Below are 16,694 nucleotides of genomic sequence, written 5' to 3' on the forward strand. Positions count from 1 at the left end.
GAAGCTGCAAAGCACTCAGTAGAAAGCTGCTCAGAAAAGGAAGCAACATGATCATTGAGTGAGGCCAAGCAGCTGCAACCCAACATCACTCAGCAAAGGAGTCTATTAATGCCAAACAGATGGGAAAAGAAGCACTCAGTTTAGCTTCACTTCTACCACAGGGTTAGAAGATCTATTATTATACCCGGCTCTCAAGAACCAGAATATGTAGTAACTAGTTACTGATCTATTAGATACACCTACACAACAAAAACCACCTTAACAGACAACTATGGTTTGTAACATCACCAGCTTGCATTTTGTATAGTTTAGTAGTAGGCACAGCCTCACGTCAGCCCAATAGTTTTTGCCACTGCTGTACTACTACAAGAGATTGCCTAACCAGAGATAGCTTTTTATTCTTTACAGCTCTTTTAGGAGAATCCACTTTCATTTCTCTTTCATAGCTGGGGACCACAAGACGTCCAAATGCTCTTAAAGAATAAAGCAGCCTGTAGTAGATTCACCCAAGGTTTTGCTGGTTTCACAGTCCAGTAGCAGCACAACAAACAAGAGAGTAAGTGAAAAAGAAGTCAGAATAAGATAAACTATGGCAGTAAGCAATAACTGCATGCTCTCTGTTTTTCAGGATGACTACAGCAGATTTGAAAAGCTGTGACTTCTTTATACTGACTTTGTTCTCTACATCTTTAGTTTCTCCTGCGCTGTCAAGCTGTACAATTAATGAATATACCAATGTTATGGTATAGCAGTGTACAACTAATGAATATACAGATGGTATGGTGTAACAGAGAGCTTGGCTACGATGTTGTTACACCAAAGCAGGAAACAGAAATGATAGGTACACTCACCCACATCCTGAGCTCATGTGGAAAACTCCAGTGGAGTGGATCTCCAGAAGAGCTCCCTCCCCACTGGTGGTCAGTTCTTAAATGGGTCTGGGAGAGGTGCAGCCAGGCTCCCCCCCTTCCGGCAGCACAGGAGAATTGCCTCCACCTGTGCTTCTCTGGCTGACTCAGTGCTCGCCTCAGGTGGTCAATCAGAGGTTCAGGCCGTGATTCAGGTCCCCACACACAAGCCTAGATGCAATACACAACTGCCACATCTTCCCACAAGGGAAATAAAAACAAATAATGTCTTTTTCAGGATTGGCAGCTTTGACAACTTAGTGGTGTGCAGGAACCAGAAGCAATCTATGAAAACACAAAGTTTTTACTTTTCATGTTTTTTATGTGTAGGTCATTGGTAAGGAACAATGATCTCATCCTAAATAATGTGGGTGAGAACAGAAACAGCCAAGTTGTTGTCAGGGTTATGATAACCTTGAAATATTTTTATTCAGCTGAACAAATCATACAGAACAGACACACTTGAGTTCCAGAACCTGAAAGCATTTAGACAGGATCAGACAAACCTAAACTACAGATGACAACGGGTTTTCTTAAAAAGTCTACGTAAAATACTGAGTTTAACACTTTCATTAGATTTTAAAAAAGTAATTAGATCATATATACACTAAATCTGTTTGGAATGGATTGCTGTTATTTACAAATGAAAGCATTTTACACACGGAAACTTGTCTTTGCAGCTTTGACATTTACAGCCTTTTTATATTGTATTGAGAACAGCTTTCAGATAAAACTGTTTTCTCCATTTTTATTTACATACATATTTAATTATTTCTGCTGTTTTTCATTTGCAAAGCAAAACCAATATCTAAAAGGAGCAATTAATTCCTGGAAACTTCCATTTCAATAAAAGACATCTGGAGTGCAAATCCACTGTGAGTGAAAGGTATTTAAACATATCAGAACTGTTTAGCAAAATATCTGGACATATATTTTAGTTAGTTCTGATGTTTGTTAGGCTGCCACCAGCTTGCTCGTGAAAGACTGAAGTATTTTCTGTCACCAATCCACAGTCATCCGATTCAGGTTCTAAATGATCCGAGTAGAATGGAGATCAACTTTGCCACCACGTGTACGTTGAGGCTGTTTCCCAGAAGACGGTAGCATTGCTTTATTGATACTTTGTCAGGAAAGCCTAAAATAAAACAGAGCAGAGTCATTAGTCCAGGGTTCTCCCTGGCTTTCTGGCTATTCCTTTTTCCAATGAGCAGTTCAGAAATACAGACTTCACATATATTAAAACACACACCCCTACAGTTCACAAATTTATAAATACAATTGTACACTGCACAACTGCTACTCAAGAGAAAATGAAAAGAGTAACGTAGCCACAGGAGAAAGAAAATAAAATGACTCCACAGATACAATAAAATGCATTTCATTACAGGCCTATATATTTTAACTCCAGTCCGAGGCCCTCTAACCAGTTATAATTAGTCTCATATTGCAAGATACTACCAGTACAGATCAGGCTATGAGGAAGGTTTATTCAGGGAGAGATCAAGCAGCTGAACAATTTTCCATGTAATTCAATGCTGTCCTTGTGGAATGCACTCAGAAATACAGACACCATCAAAAAGTCCTTCACATTGTAAATGCATTGACTGGCAAGAAGAAAGGACGACCAGAAAATGTTCCAGCTATTGTGAAAGGGCTGTGTTCTGTATTGAATGTGCAATCACAGGTGACCAAGCTTCTGAAAATTAAGAAGTTGCCAACTGGCTGGTCTGCTGTACCCGTCCTTGCTTGCTCTCTCAGCTCATTCCAACTACAAGCTGAAGTGTATCTGCAAACTGTCTGAAAGATGAAAAGCAGTGGTGATTCGACTGTTACGGTCATTTGCTAAGCTGTTGAAACTTGATCACGTTCAATTATTTGCCCGTTCCATAAGAAGAAACATGCAACTTTGACCCTGAGGTCATCACCACCCAGCTTCGCTTTGATGCACGATTGGTGTGAGGAAGGAGTGATACAAATATTCTGCAGTTTTCAGAGCACCTCAGAAAAATCCTTGTCCAAGGAGAGCTCAGGAGAGAACATGGCTGGATAGCTGCTGTGCCAAGGGTGGGAAGCTGAGGAGGAGGTGTCTGGGAGGAATTGTTCCATCCTTCTCTGCCAGTTATTAATGCCTTGAATACGGACTGCTTTGGTAAACATGTTTTCTGCCAGCTCTAGCCATTCTGAACAGCTTCTCAGTGCTCAAATTTGAGCACCCCTTCTTTTCCCTTCGGAACAACCATTTGCATTTCCCCCACACAGACTTACTAAAATCGTTTTCACACTGTATCATTGAATAAGGTACATAAACTGCACACTTCAGAAGAGTATATGAAAATAAATGTGTATTTATGCACACACACGCACATGTAATTAGAGCTCAAGAAGCTTATCTGAATGCTGATAATTTCAGAGTTTCTCCTGCCTTTTGGCAATTGAAAGCCATAATTCATTTTCAGGACTGTTTTCTATATCCCAAACCTCCCTTCATCTGCCTGTTTACACTATCTTGCATCTTCTGTCTTCTTGGCTCAAGAGTAACTACATCAGGACAGATTTAACAACTCATACCAGAACGCTCGTACTTGTTGCACAGATCTCACCGTATCATTTAGGTCTTGCATGTTACTTTGCAATGCTGAAGTCTTGACAACAAGCACTACCACAGAGTGCTGCTGCCGTTCATTTCTTAATAGCTTACACACATTGCTAAGAGGAAAAATGGAAAAGGCCTCCTGACATCACCCTCATGAAAGCAGGTCACAGGTGCAAGAATGCTCTGATCGCTTTTAATGACACTGCTGTGGGACCCATGATTAAGATAAATGATTGCACATTTTTTCATTGACCTATAGTGCAATTACAACTTATACACTGAGATGTTAAAAGCACAAATAAATCTGTTAACGTTAAGACAAGACAATGACTTTAGCTCTATATCTCATGTACTTGAAAAGACCATAAATCTGTTAGAATACAGACGCAATTATGCTGCATTTAGAATCATAGAATCACCAAGGTTGGAAAAGACCTAAAAGACACGATTTAGACACGATGATGTTTCTTGTAACACTGTTGCTGCAGCTAGCAATATGCTGATATTTGTGACAAAGCTTCCTGACATTCTGTTCATTTTCATTTCAACTCTCGTAGTTTTCTCATTTGTTAATTCATTTATATAATTCATTTGTTTATTTATTTATTTATCCATGCAACAACAAGTAGTTGCAGTGGGTACAACTCCAGGCTTTCTGACACTGAAAATTTCAGCCAAATTGTTGTTAAAGAACACAGATGCAGTGAAATTACAGTGTATTTTCCTCTGAAAATTCAGCACCTCTCAAGAACGATTTCAAATTTAGTATGGAAGAAATGCCATCAGTGACATACCCCTTACTGTAGCCATAAATATAGCAACTTGCAAGTCTTTTCAAGAAAATTTACGGTATGTTAAATCCTCAAAAGAAACTCACAGTAGCTAAATTCACCAGATTCCAATCAACACAGAGCTGAGTAACACTTTTTTTTCCGCCCTTACATGTACAAAGCGGGAAACATCTAGATTAAAGCAAAGGAGTGAAATGTCAGACATGTGACTCAGTGCATTGGGAAAACCTTACTGTGCATATGAATCAGGATTACATGACAAAGGAAACCATTGGATACGCGGCTTGTTCCATGTGTTATGGAAGCTGGAAAAGTAGTACAGTGAAGAAGGGAACTGCAAGAGCTGTAAAGAAGGTTCCATCTTTAAGGCAGAAGAGTCTAGCACTATAAGAGCTGTGATCTGTCCCTGGCTGCTGTGCATTTCTCTGGCGACAAGACAAGGTTGCCAAGTGAGCACTTCATAGATAGTGACTATCTGGATGCTCCTCAAATTCAGAAGCCTGACTTGTCTTCAGAGTGCAGTTGTGGTTCGCAGAAACATGGAAGGTAACAGCTGCCCCTGAAGATGAGCTCTGAACAGAGAAAGCTTAGCATCATTCCAAGTGCTCTGAAACAATAAAGGTCACTCAAACACACGGAGTCATCTAAACAAATCTCTGTGCCTTGGTTCTGCCTCTATTAAATAGAAGCAACATTAACTCTAATACACCTCTCAGTGGTACTGCAAAGACTGATCCAATGTTTGGAAAACGCAGGCTGTTATAACAAGCAGTGTATTTAAAAAGAGAGAAAATGGATAATTCTGTGTTCAAAATGGAACTTAAACATTATTATAAGCCTATACATGACCAATCCAGGCACATTTAGCTCAAGTTTCTTTACAACAATGAAAGTCAGTATGGAACTGAGTGATGCTAAGAAAAATGACATCTTCAAAAAAGACAAACCTATTAAAGAAGGGAGGCTATGAAATACTCCTGCATATTGACATATAACTCAACATGGCACACTCATGAAAAAAGTACAGAGCAGGTAAGCTTAGTGGTGTCAACTCTAATGCAAACTCGACAATGTTCTTTTAATGTAATTTTTCAAATGTAATTGCAAGGAATAAATACAAAAAAACCCTAAAGATATGAAAGAAAAAAGTATATGCAAACTAGCAGCACTCCTTGAAGCCGCTTAGAAAGTTGAAATATATTACAAGTTAGTCAAGGTCACTGGTGTCCTGCAAGTCTATACTGCTGAGAGACAATACATTGATCTGATGTAATGGCAGCAGACCAAGTTCCTTGGCAGACAGTAACAGCTCAATTTCTTTGTCTTTCTTTGCTGAAGAGCAAGGAAAACTCTGGTGCATTTATTGCTGGCTTAATTCCAGTTGACTTGTGCGCAACATACTGGTATTGCCCAGTCTTGCTCCTTGACTCCCTTGTCTCCACCAAAACAGAAAACAAAGTAACTGACCAAGGGCTAGGACTGCCTTTTCTAGAAATTAGAGAGGACTTTAAAAATCATTACTTGAAGAGATTTGTTACTCTGGAGCAAAGAAGCATTTGTATACTGTGAAGTTATTCCCTTTCTGTTACCAGCTGCAAACGTGTGGAAGGGAGCAAGCAGCTCAGATAGTGAGAACTAAGACATCCTAAGCTGGCAGGATATGTTGACCTACCGGTTATGGGTAATGCTGGCTGCTGAGTAAATAGTTTCAACTGTAAAACAAATATATTCCTTCACTGTCATTCAGTAATACAGCACTCCTCATGACAAAAGGGAATTTAGAGAAAAGTAGTCAATTAGTAAGTACCGATCCGAAAAGCTGAATGGTCAGAAAAAACTTACAAAATAAAATGCACACATTACTCCCAACAAAAAACTACATTAGTATGACTTAAGAATGAAGTAGAAGTTGGTACTTTGTGAGCACTTACCAAATTCTGGAGGGAATCCATGCAGATTTGCTATTTCTCTTGGAGTAAAATACCTCAGTTTTAGCGTTGACAGTTTCATAAGCTTCTCTTCTTCTGTTAAGTTCTCAATGTGCTTAAACACTGATTCAAGCTACAAAGAATATCCAAAACAACAGGTCACTGACATAGGCAGAACATGAAATTACGCTGTAACACTCACATCATAACAGAGCATTTCTTTGATTATCACAGTGCCAAAGTCAATTTGAAAGCATGTTAAATGTCCTATTTTTGCAGCCAATATCTTAATATGAGCACTGACAAGAACAAAATCAACGTTGCCATGAAGGAATTCATCACTTCTTCCCCAGGTTTACAAGCCATACCAATACTTAATGAGGCAATCAAAGGGCTACAAACATTTGTTAATGACAAAATATTGACTTAGCATAGCTCAGAAATATCATACATGTATGCAAGTTAAGTAGTACAGATACAGCTCAACTGCTTTAATCCATTTGTTTTGGCATTATTCTGAATTCCAAACTGAATTCCTCTTATGCGTAGAAATACCTTACAATATTAGTGAGCGGCACAGAAGTGCAGGAGGAAATGTTTGTCTGTATCCCCATGACAAAGTACCACTTTGTGGTGAACTCAGTATCTACAGCTGAACTTTTCAAAATGTTATGTCTTTCCAGATAATAATTTTGACATTCAAAGATTTTAATATTAAACATTTGACAATGCTTACCAGCTCATGTACACAAAAAAGTCCCTAGAATCACAACTTGGCACTGTAATTTGTCAATAGAATTAGTCAATTTTAATGTTTTCACACTGAAACGTTTTCCCTGCAGAATCTCTACGTGACACTACAAATAATAAAATACCAACTCATTCTCCACGAAGAGAGGCACAGGTATATCTTGATACAAATAAATTGCTGTTTGGAAACTCTAAGTACAGCAGATAGAAACTTGGTTTCTTCAAAAGCATTTTTGCTGTGATATTCAGAATAACAAAGCAGAAGACAGACAAAACAAGCTTTAAGACAAGTATTTCTCATACTTACCTGCACATCTACTGCTGTCTGCAGAACGGAGCCTGTCCCTTCTACATAGTGCCCATACCTTAACAAAAACAATCTTAAATGAGTATTTTCATTGGACCTTGGTACTAACAATCACAATGATGCAAGATGAACTTCATTTGCTGCAATTAACAAACAGCCTTCTGGACTGATTAAAGAAAAGGCCTTGTTATCAACAATGCTAACTTTGAAACGCAGTAGCCTCTGAAGATAACCTCTGGGGATGAGTCTGCAATCAATGCACAAGGGTTTAACCACGCTAATGCCTTATATAAGGAAAGTAACTCAAGCACAGCATAATCAGAAAGGCCTATCTACATTGCAAACATTGATTTTACACTAAGGCAAAATATGTCAAAGGCCAAACGCTCCTGGGGTTCTAATTGGCCGACCATATTAAAAGCAGGACCATTACTCGTGATCCTGCAGCTTTCAATCAATCCATTAGGAACAAAGTAGTTCAGTCAGATTTAACTTTTGCTTGCTTGCAAATTTTCCACAAAGGGAAGGGATGGGGGATGGGCTTCTCTGCAGAGAAGCAGAAGTAAGAAAGAAAGAAATGAAAAACAGCATCCAACAAAACAGTAAGTACGCTTATGCTATAAAAACATATGTCAGCTTTTTTGGATGCTTTGTGGTTGACTGCATAACAATATGTTTACTCTGTACTCTCTTCCAGGCTATCATTTAAATATAATCATGGGCTTTCAGAAACAAGCTCTGATGGTCTAACAATGATAGCAAATGAATGTACTGAACAGAAAGAGACTGAATCAAGTCATCAGTGGCTTTTGCAAAGTAGAAGAACTTGGAAGATCCTTGCATCAGACATGAGTGGTCTGCATCAACCATCAATATATACTATCCTCAGGTTTTCTCTGTGTAACTGTAAAGACCGCTGTGTTTTAAGCCTAATTCCACAATGAATAAAGGAGTGGTCTGCCTTCATCAAAGACATAATGACTCAATATGACTCAAATCTTGAGAATTTCTTCATCTGGAAATGTTATGAGTAGTTCTAGAAGTATCAGTGAAACCAACAGCAATTTTTAAAATAAAGTACATGCAAATCTTAACTCAGATCAGGACAAGGTGACCTAAACACTAACACCACATGAAATTGAACTGTAAACATATAACACTTAATTGGTTAGCAGCACTCTGAAAATTCCCTGATGCCACATTTAATAAGGTAAAACAAATAGCCCTGAGGAATCCTCATCTTACACGGTATCTAATACTGTTTGATCTTACTTTGGCTGAACGTATCCGAGACAAAATAAATAAACGAGGATAAATTTCAAAGTGGTAGTTCAGAGTTTTATGGGGAAAATAGGATTTTTTTAAATGTGATACATGTTATCTAATACACCCTAATCTAAATAATTGTGACTAAAGAACTCACAAAAAAAAAAAAATCCAGTTGGTATAGCCAACTAAATCTACAAATGAAGATTGTTCCACCTTTTCTTTTTTAAAATGTGGACAGATAGGCAATGTTAGCTTGAATGTCATTGATTATTATTGCAGTTGCTGACTACAGAAAAATTAATACGCCTCTGAACATAATTAAAAATGGGAAATCTTGCCACAGTGAAAAATGATGCATTGATTTTTGGATATTTCATTAGCAGTTACAATGAAAGAAGCAGATGGCTTAAGAAATTGCAGTCCTAAATTTTCACCTGACTCACAATTGTTTTCTTACACCCCATCTTTATCTTCTAAGCACTATAAAAAGCTCAGCTTCAAACATTAATATGTTATTTCCCAGTACACTCTGTCATTAGAGAGAATTTCTGTAACTAATACTGCACTGTCTCTGAAGGCTGTTCTTGTCTGCATAGCAAGAATTTGAGTCCAGAATAATTTGAATCAAATAAATAGCTTTCATTTACTCTGTCCTTCAAAACGGTAATTTTCCTCTTTCACAACTTCAGACCTCACAAACACGTTTCTTAGAGAAACCAATGGCATTCGCACACTGAAGAAACTCAGCAATCATCTTCAAATTGTCTCGGAGCCTAAGCTGGAAGGTCCTGCTCCATCTCTCAAACACCACACCTATATTTTGCCCTAAACCCCACCAGAGATTTTTGACCCCAAAGAAGTCAAAGTGTACGACAAAGGCAGACAGGAAGACAAAAGCACTGATGTGATGTGTTCAAGGTCTCTGAATTAGCAATGAGTGAAGGAGTCATATCCAGATTATCTTCAGCACATGAATCCTGCCGGAGCTATCTAAGGACGGGTCAGAACTAGGGGAAAATGTTGGCGATCAGTGTGACTGGTAAGGAAGACACCATACAAGCACCACAGCAAAGAGATTCTCTCTACTGCTCTGAGTACTGTTCTGCTTCATTCAGGGTCCTCTTTCCCAAATCTGACATTTCAGAGCACTCCTAGACTTCTTACAGCAGTGATGTACTCTAAGCCTCAGAAAGAGCTCTGGATGAAGACTGAAATGTAATTGTAACAATTGTCTTAGTGCTGAGCTGTACATGTTATCCGATATGGTTCTCCATGTGGTCATATCTTCCCTTTCCAATTCTTTGTTCCAAAGCCAGCAAATCATGAGCCAAGAACTACAACTATCCGGCCTGACTCCTCCCATGTCATTAAAAAGGCAACAAATACAAATGGAAGAGGGCCTACCTTTTTTATTTGACAACTTTAGTTATGAAACATCTCCCACAATGCTGACTTCCCCATGACACAAAACAGTGAGGGCAGAAAAGACATATACCAATGAGAGGTGGAGGAAAGGCTTTCCTGTTGCATGAATTTTGAAATTCTTCTCAGCTTTCTTATTAGCAAAAAGCTGAAATCACAAAATCTGCAGGAATTCAGTTCATCTGACATTCTAATTTCTTCTACTAACAATTAAAAAAACTTGCTATAATTAGCTTTAATTCATTAATTGATCATCATTCTGTTGAAACATCTTGAGAACTCAAACACAAACCTCCAGGCTCTAACTGGCACTTTCCAGTACCAATGCATTCAGTGGAGAAGCTCCTGACAGGTTGCCTGTGGTATTTCAAAACGCTCAACAACATCTGCCATTCAAACATAAAATTCCAAAGCATGAATCAGAAAACTACTAGACAGAAAAGCACTGGTGTTCTGCTCCATCAAATATGATTTGTAATGCTGCAACCTAACTGGTTTTATGATATATGGCCAATTCACAGCTATTTTGACCTACACAGCTGAAACACCCAGGAAATCAATAAAACGTACAGTGGAGACAGTTTTAATGAGGAATGGATCTGTCATGCATGACACTTTGTAACAGCAGTGAGCAATATACAGAAATTCATTAATGAATCAGTACTATACCAGTCTACTGGAACCATATTTCCGCAGGGGTAATTAAGCTTCTGTGAAGGTCAATAACAAATGGCAGTGTCTTTTGTGAATGCATTTTTGGAGTGGGCACATGATGTTCTGCCAGACAGTCTCATGCTGGCATTCCATTCAATTAGGAAACATGCTATATAAGGAGATTTTTCTATTTTTTTTTTTTTCTCAGATGCCTGTCTTTTTTTCGTGAAGAAATAGCTCTTTTTTTTTTTCTTCAATTTTTTAGTACACAAATGAAAGCACAATACACACTCTAAGTTTCAGGACATGATTCAGCAATACACTTTATTTGCAACTTACCCTTTTGTAAAGCATGTGGATCTCCGGCAAGTGGGTTTAACAATGTCTAACAAGAAAGCGTAGCGTAGCAAGGACTTGGGTGCTAAAAAATACTGACTCATTTCTTCATTCTCATCTTCCAGGAAATCTTGTAACATTTGAATAGAGGGATCATTGTCTTGACTATGCTTCCTTACCATTTCTTCTACTGTTTCAAGCTTAAAAAGAAAGGACTCTTTTGGCAAGGGTCCATTCTTGCTGCTGCAATCAGAACCAGTGTTTGAAAGTAGACTCTTCTCTCCAGAAGGCAAGGAAGAACTAGCTGCGTCAACAACTTCATCCTTGGATAACTCTTCTAGATTCTGATCTGGGAATCCTGTCAATATCTAAGAAATAAAATCGTGAGAAAGATCAAGTAACTGCATTTGATAAACAACTTGACAGCAGAAACTGTAGCGATTAAGAATTACTTCAGAGGTGCAAATAACCATTCGGTGTTATTTTTTACAAAGATTAAAAAAGAAGTAAGTTAGCATTGAGATCAGTTGACCTAACAGCAATGATGATGGAAAGAATTGCACATAGTTGCCTTTACTAAAAGACATTTCCGCCTCAACTGCTTAAAGCCAACTAAACCATTGATATGCATTTCAGTCTTTAGAAGACACAGCATTGAGGCCAAACAAAAAGAGACAGATTTCAACTTATCTGTTGGTATCTCTTATCTAATCCATTCCTGTCCACACTACTAAACTGAAAATTTGAACTAGAATCTTCATTAAATCAAGGAAATTGAAGAACAGAAATTAGACTCACCTGACCAGGAACATGAAAGAAAAACGGCTCGTGGTGAAGCTTTGCAATTAGAAAATACCGCAGCCTAGAATTGGGAATGCCAAGCTGCAAGCAAAAATCCACAAGCTTTTAGTCCATGTGACAAATGGAGAAGAAATGATCAATAGCATTGTAAAAGTTACCTATTATTATTTACAGTAATAAGATTATTTCACAGTAATGCATTTTGCCACTTAAGAGATATCAAAATTAATTGATAGTACCTAAATACTCCTAATGAACCATGAACATAATTCCCATGCAAAGGTAACCTCAAAGAAAAAAGAAGGTATTTTTTTTCCTCACGATTCTGCTTTTCTCTGTAAATGAACAGGAACATAAGCAAATTGTTATCTAAGGAAAGAAGAAAGATGAGGCACGCCACTGTTTCCTGGGATGAGTACTGCTTGTTTTTTTATAAACCAGGAAAAAGGTTTCTCCTTTTGTTACAAGGAACTACAGGACATCCAACAATGAAACAAATGTACGACTGGCTTTCAGGTTACTCTACTATGTTTTGTCAAATACATACGGTACCTCACTGATCCCATTTAGTCTCGCACAATCTGGCGCCTCTCTTAATTCTTTTCCAGTTGTCAAGGAAACATACAAACAGTGGCCCTGCCCCCACAAATGACAGTCATGTTTTCTGTGCTGAAAAAATCACAGGCATCAGCAGCTCTGAAACAATAAGGTTCCTGCAGGGAAGCACCTTCTTGGTCATGGTTTACGTTCACACCTACTTTAAAAAAATGGTATGGGGAAAGGTAGCAGACAAACATTTCCTCCTGCACTTCTGTGCCGCTCACTAATATTGTAAGGTATTTCTACGCATAAAAGGAATTCAGTTTGGAATTCAGAATAATGCCAAAACAAACGGATTAAAGCAGTTGAGCTGTATCTGTACTACTTAACTTGCATACATGTATGATATTTCTGAGCTATGCTAAGTCAATATTTGGTCATTAACAAAAAATGCATGACTAGGATCACAATAATAACATCAGTAAGATTATGCCAATGTACCAATGAGAAATCTGTCATATCAGATTGCTCTCATTCAGAAGCTCTGGGCACCACCCCCTTTTCTGATAAACACATCATTTTCAGATGTCCTTGGACTCAGTGTTTGAACAGTTAAATAATCTTAGAATAAAATTAATACTCACACAGGTTGGAGACAAGAGAAATTCTTGATATTTAAATCCACATGTTTCTAGTGTTCGCAGAAGTTCATTTCTGACAGTGAGAAGAATCGAGAAGCAATTATGCCCTTCATAAGACCTTATAAATCCTTTAAGTTTTTTTTATCCTAAGTGAAAACACATCAAATGTAGTACCTTAGGTACTGAGATTTCACATTCAGTGAAAGAATCAGACAGAGAATTACACATGTAAAGTAACTCATTTCTGAACTCACAGACAACATACAAAATGCAGTGTTACTGCAGCTAAAAATGACCACTACGAATTCACAAGTACCTAACACCTATGGGGATGCAAACAGCCCTTCAAAAATATTCCATCTCTAGAAGAGTATATCTCTGGGTGAGTGTGCCAGCAAGGAAAATAAGAAGAGAGCATAACTTCCTCTTCATTGTGAATTATAAAACTTTACACTGAAATCGATACAAATGGCTCACTGTTTCCCTCTGTTCATGCACATGATATCAGCTAAGCTTAATAAAACATTTAATAAAGCTTATTATAAAATTTATATTATAAGCTTAATAAAAAATTAAGCCAAAAATGCGTGGATTTGACAACAAAAGCAAGCATGGACTGTGCTCTGCAGGCATAAAAAAAAAAAAAAAAAAAAAAAAAAAAAATCACTGATATTGGAGTTTTCCTGTAAAGATTTGCCTTTCCTATTTCATGCAGGCTGTATATATGCAGGCTATATATAACTCACAAACTGTGACCCTATATCTGGCACTGTATGGTACTGCAGCCCAAGAGAAAGCAACCATTCTGACCAGAGTGTTTTCTGAGTTACAAACTGTTCCAAACACTGGCCAGCAAGGAGCAGCCTTAGGAACCTCAGGCTCTCCAGGAGCAGTCCAAATCTCCAACAGGACTGCTGCATGCTTTAATCAGTGAAAAAGATGAAAATGTCTCCCAGCTGCCTGCCACATGCATGAAGCATGAAGAAGCTAGCTGCTCTCCTGCTGATTTAAGAAATGCAAGGGAAAGATCCTACTTTATTTCCAGCAAGAAATGAGGAAAGATGACTAAATCCCTGTCTCTCCACAAGTGAGGAAAATGGTCCTGCTGTTATTAAGTAACCTTATCACCAACTTTCCTCTTTCATATTTCAGACAAAAGTCATATGCAGATTTCATACTCTCTTTATGAACTGTTTTATAGCAACAGTGAATCAGTAACAACATACTATCAACAGAAACACTGAAGAAAGCTACTGCATTCTATTGTGATCTCAGCACAAGGCACGAAAAGCTCCTGTCATCGGTAAAATCCAAAACCTCTCCTTGAAAAATAATATTGTTCCTTTGTGAAGGACACCAAGTCATCAAAGAAAAACAGCAGAGTCAAGTTCTAGTCTGTTTTATATACTTAGAGAAATAGTTATTTATTAGGTTCCTTTCATAAGACTTTAATTCCCAAATTAAAACAGTATCTTTTACCTACAGCTGCTAACTGTGCCATCTCACTCTTTTCTTCTCTTAAATTCTAGGAAATAAAAATCCTGCCTTCTTTATTAAAAAATAAACCATGTATAAGTTAGACTTTACCTTGCAGAAGAGGATTCAAATCCTTTAACGTTTTCTAAAAGTAGGTATTTTGGAAGCTTCTGGAGCCTAAAAGAAAGATGAAAATATCAATAGATCACAGTTGTAGGAAGTGAACTACATTATATTTATCTACATACTTGTTTAGCTACAAGATGAAAATATTTCTGTACCATGCTAGTCCATAAAAAGATGTACCTCAATGTCGCAGATCGAGCAATTCCCATTGTTGGTAATTCCAAACAACAACAAAAGCCACATTTGTTCAGATGGGCTGCTGTACCCATCTGTATCCCACACGTGATCTTTTGAAAACATATAGCACTGTTCATTTCCTAAAGCATTGACTTATTGCTACTCAAAGATTAAGCTTGTAATAGAAAAGAAAATTATAGGGAATGAAAAATACTACAATTTACCCATGGAATAGAGCACTTTATTTATTTAAGTACTTCAATCTGAAATCAATGTTAAAATACCGTATCTACATTAGTGGCGAAACATCAAAGTCAGTATTCATTAAATTGCTTTAAAAAATACTACATTTAGAGTTCAAACTCCATATACTTTCAATTGTCTGTACTTAATTTTTTTCATTTCCATGAGGAGGGAAGGCGAAGTAGCTGAGGTTAAACAACATCAGTGCAGAAGTCTGGAAATTCCAAAACCAGCTTATTAAATCTCTGGAGAAAGAACCATACCGAAACTGTGCCAGGGACCATTTTAACAATTTAAAACCATGAACAATTCAGATTCAAGTGACAAGGAACACGCATTGGAACCAATAGTCCAGTAAGACCATCACAGATACACGTCTACCATATCTAAGATCTCAGAACAGTGTACAGGAAGAGAACATTAATGCCAACAGACAGTAAATCTAGGTTTATTTAAGTCGGGAAGTGATTTCAGACTGTGCTGATGTAAATCACAGCAGAATTTGTTTTGGCAATTTGCAAACTATCATCAGTTACAGAAATTCGCATGAATAATTCCAGTGTTTGACAAGAAATTTGAAAATGTACAAATACTACAGCAAATACGAAAATACTGAAAATAACATTGAAGTGGAAAAAAAAAAAAAAAAAAAAAAGCATCAGCCAACCCCCCTGGGCAGGAATGGAGAATGTATCTGTTGGTATGTTTACCCATACTCAACATCACCATCACCTACTGTGAAGCTTATTTTTGGAGTAATGAATCCACAGCAGAGCTTGAAGTGCAAAAGCTCATACAGGATCAACATGTCACAAGGCAAATAATCACTATACAAAGAGTATGTGTTAAATACTTGGCAGGTTTTAACATCACTAACTTCTCTGCAAAATTAACAAACATTGAAGCCTTAGTATTAGATTTCCCTGGGTTATGGTTTGGATACAATAAACAGAAAGTATCTGGCCCGTTTGGGCCAGCTTTTGTGTTCACTGGCTGAGGGCTGGAAAGGTTTCCCAGATGTTTCCAGATCTTGAAATTGCCTTTTCTGTGCCTTTAATATTTGCCTCCCTAGCCTATCTTTGAGCTCTGTTTCAGCTACATTTTGTTATAAAAGGGAGAACATAAGGTAGGAACAGCCAAGGAATGAAAAATTTTTCTACAGTTTCCACAAATTAAATGCATGCTATATCAATTTTGAATACGAACTGATAGTTCCTATATTAAGAATTTCCCTTTTTAGGGCTGAAATACTCCCTGCATAACGTCTGGCAAACACGTCTTCTTCAAAACATACACAAACACTATCTCAGTAAAACATAAATCTAATGGATCCAAGAAACTAAGCAGAAGTTACCATCTTGAACACATTACAGACGTCTTACAGTAACTACTGCCCTAGAAACAACCTGTGTAAAGGTGATAAGGGAAGTCAGCAGCGTCTCACAGGCTGCTGAGATAAAAGTGCCACAGCCAAGCCCAGCTCTGCATCACCATGACAAAAAACATGTCCTGTAGTGTCTAAAGCATTGGTTTTGGGAAGGAAAAGTCTCTGCCCTTTATCCAGTTAAACTCACAGCAACCAGGAAGAGACACTTCCATGCCAACGCACAGCAGTGTCACAACAGCAGCCCTACTCTTAACTGCATCTCAGTTTAATGACAAGGAACAGATAGGTCAGGATTTCCTCAAGGATAAGGAAGGTACTATAATTTTGACAAACATATACTACCTG

The 16,694-nt window shown here is 37.8% G+C and overlaps 1 protein-coding gene and 1 long non-coding RNA gene across 4 annotated transcripts in view; one reads left to right on the forward strand and one right to left on the reverse strand.

Annotated features, from left to right (window-relative positions):
- Positions 1 to 1,312: 1,312 nt before the first annotated feature.
- TRDMT1 (tRNA aspartic acid methyltransferase 1) overlaps positions 1,313 to 16,694 on the reverse strand; it is a 28,308-nt gene continuing 12,926 nt past the window's right edge. For all 3 annotated transcript variants that reach the window (XM_042816763.1, XM_042816762.1, XM_042816761.1), the window contains 7 exons: positions 14,528 to 14,593; positions 12,944 to 13,013; positions 11,757 to 11,840; positions 10,962 to 11,326; positions 7,278 to 7,335; positions 6,224 to 6,353; positions 1,313 to 2,043 (listed from right to left, as the gene is read on the reverse strand). In XM_042816763.1, the coding sequence (XP_042672697.1) occupies positions 1,931 to 2,043; positions 6,224 to 6,353; positions 7,278 to 7,335; positions 10,962 to 11,326; positions 11,757 to 11,840; positions 12,944 to 13,013; positions 14,528 to 14,593 (886 nt within the window). In that variant the 3' untranslated portion in view covers positions 1,313 to 1,930. The remainder of the gene's footprint in view (positions 2,044 to 6,223; positions 6,354 to 7,277; positions 7,336 to 10,961; positions 11,327 to 11,756; positions 11,841 to 12,943; positions 13,014 to 14,527; positions 14,594 to 16,694) is intronic.
- LOC122159300 lies at positions 7,611 to 8,250 on the forward strand. The gene is made up of 2 exons (XR_006168439.1): positions 7,611 to 7,879; positions 7,975 to 8,250. It is a non-coding gene; the product is annotated as an uncharacterized LOC122159300 (long non-coding RNA).

This window comes from Centrocercus urophasianus, unplaced genomic scaffold, assembly GCF_019232065.1.
Source record: "Centrocercus urophasianus isolate 14NV4802_14NV808 unplaced genomic scaffold, USGS_Curo_1.0 seq_16, whole genome shotgun sequence".
Lineage (NCBI taxonomy): Eukaryota > Metazoa > Chordata > Aves > Galliformes > Phasianidae > Centrocercus > Centrocercus urophasianus.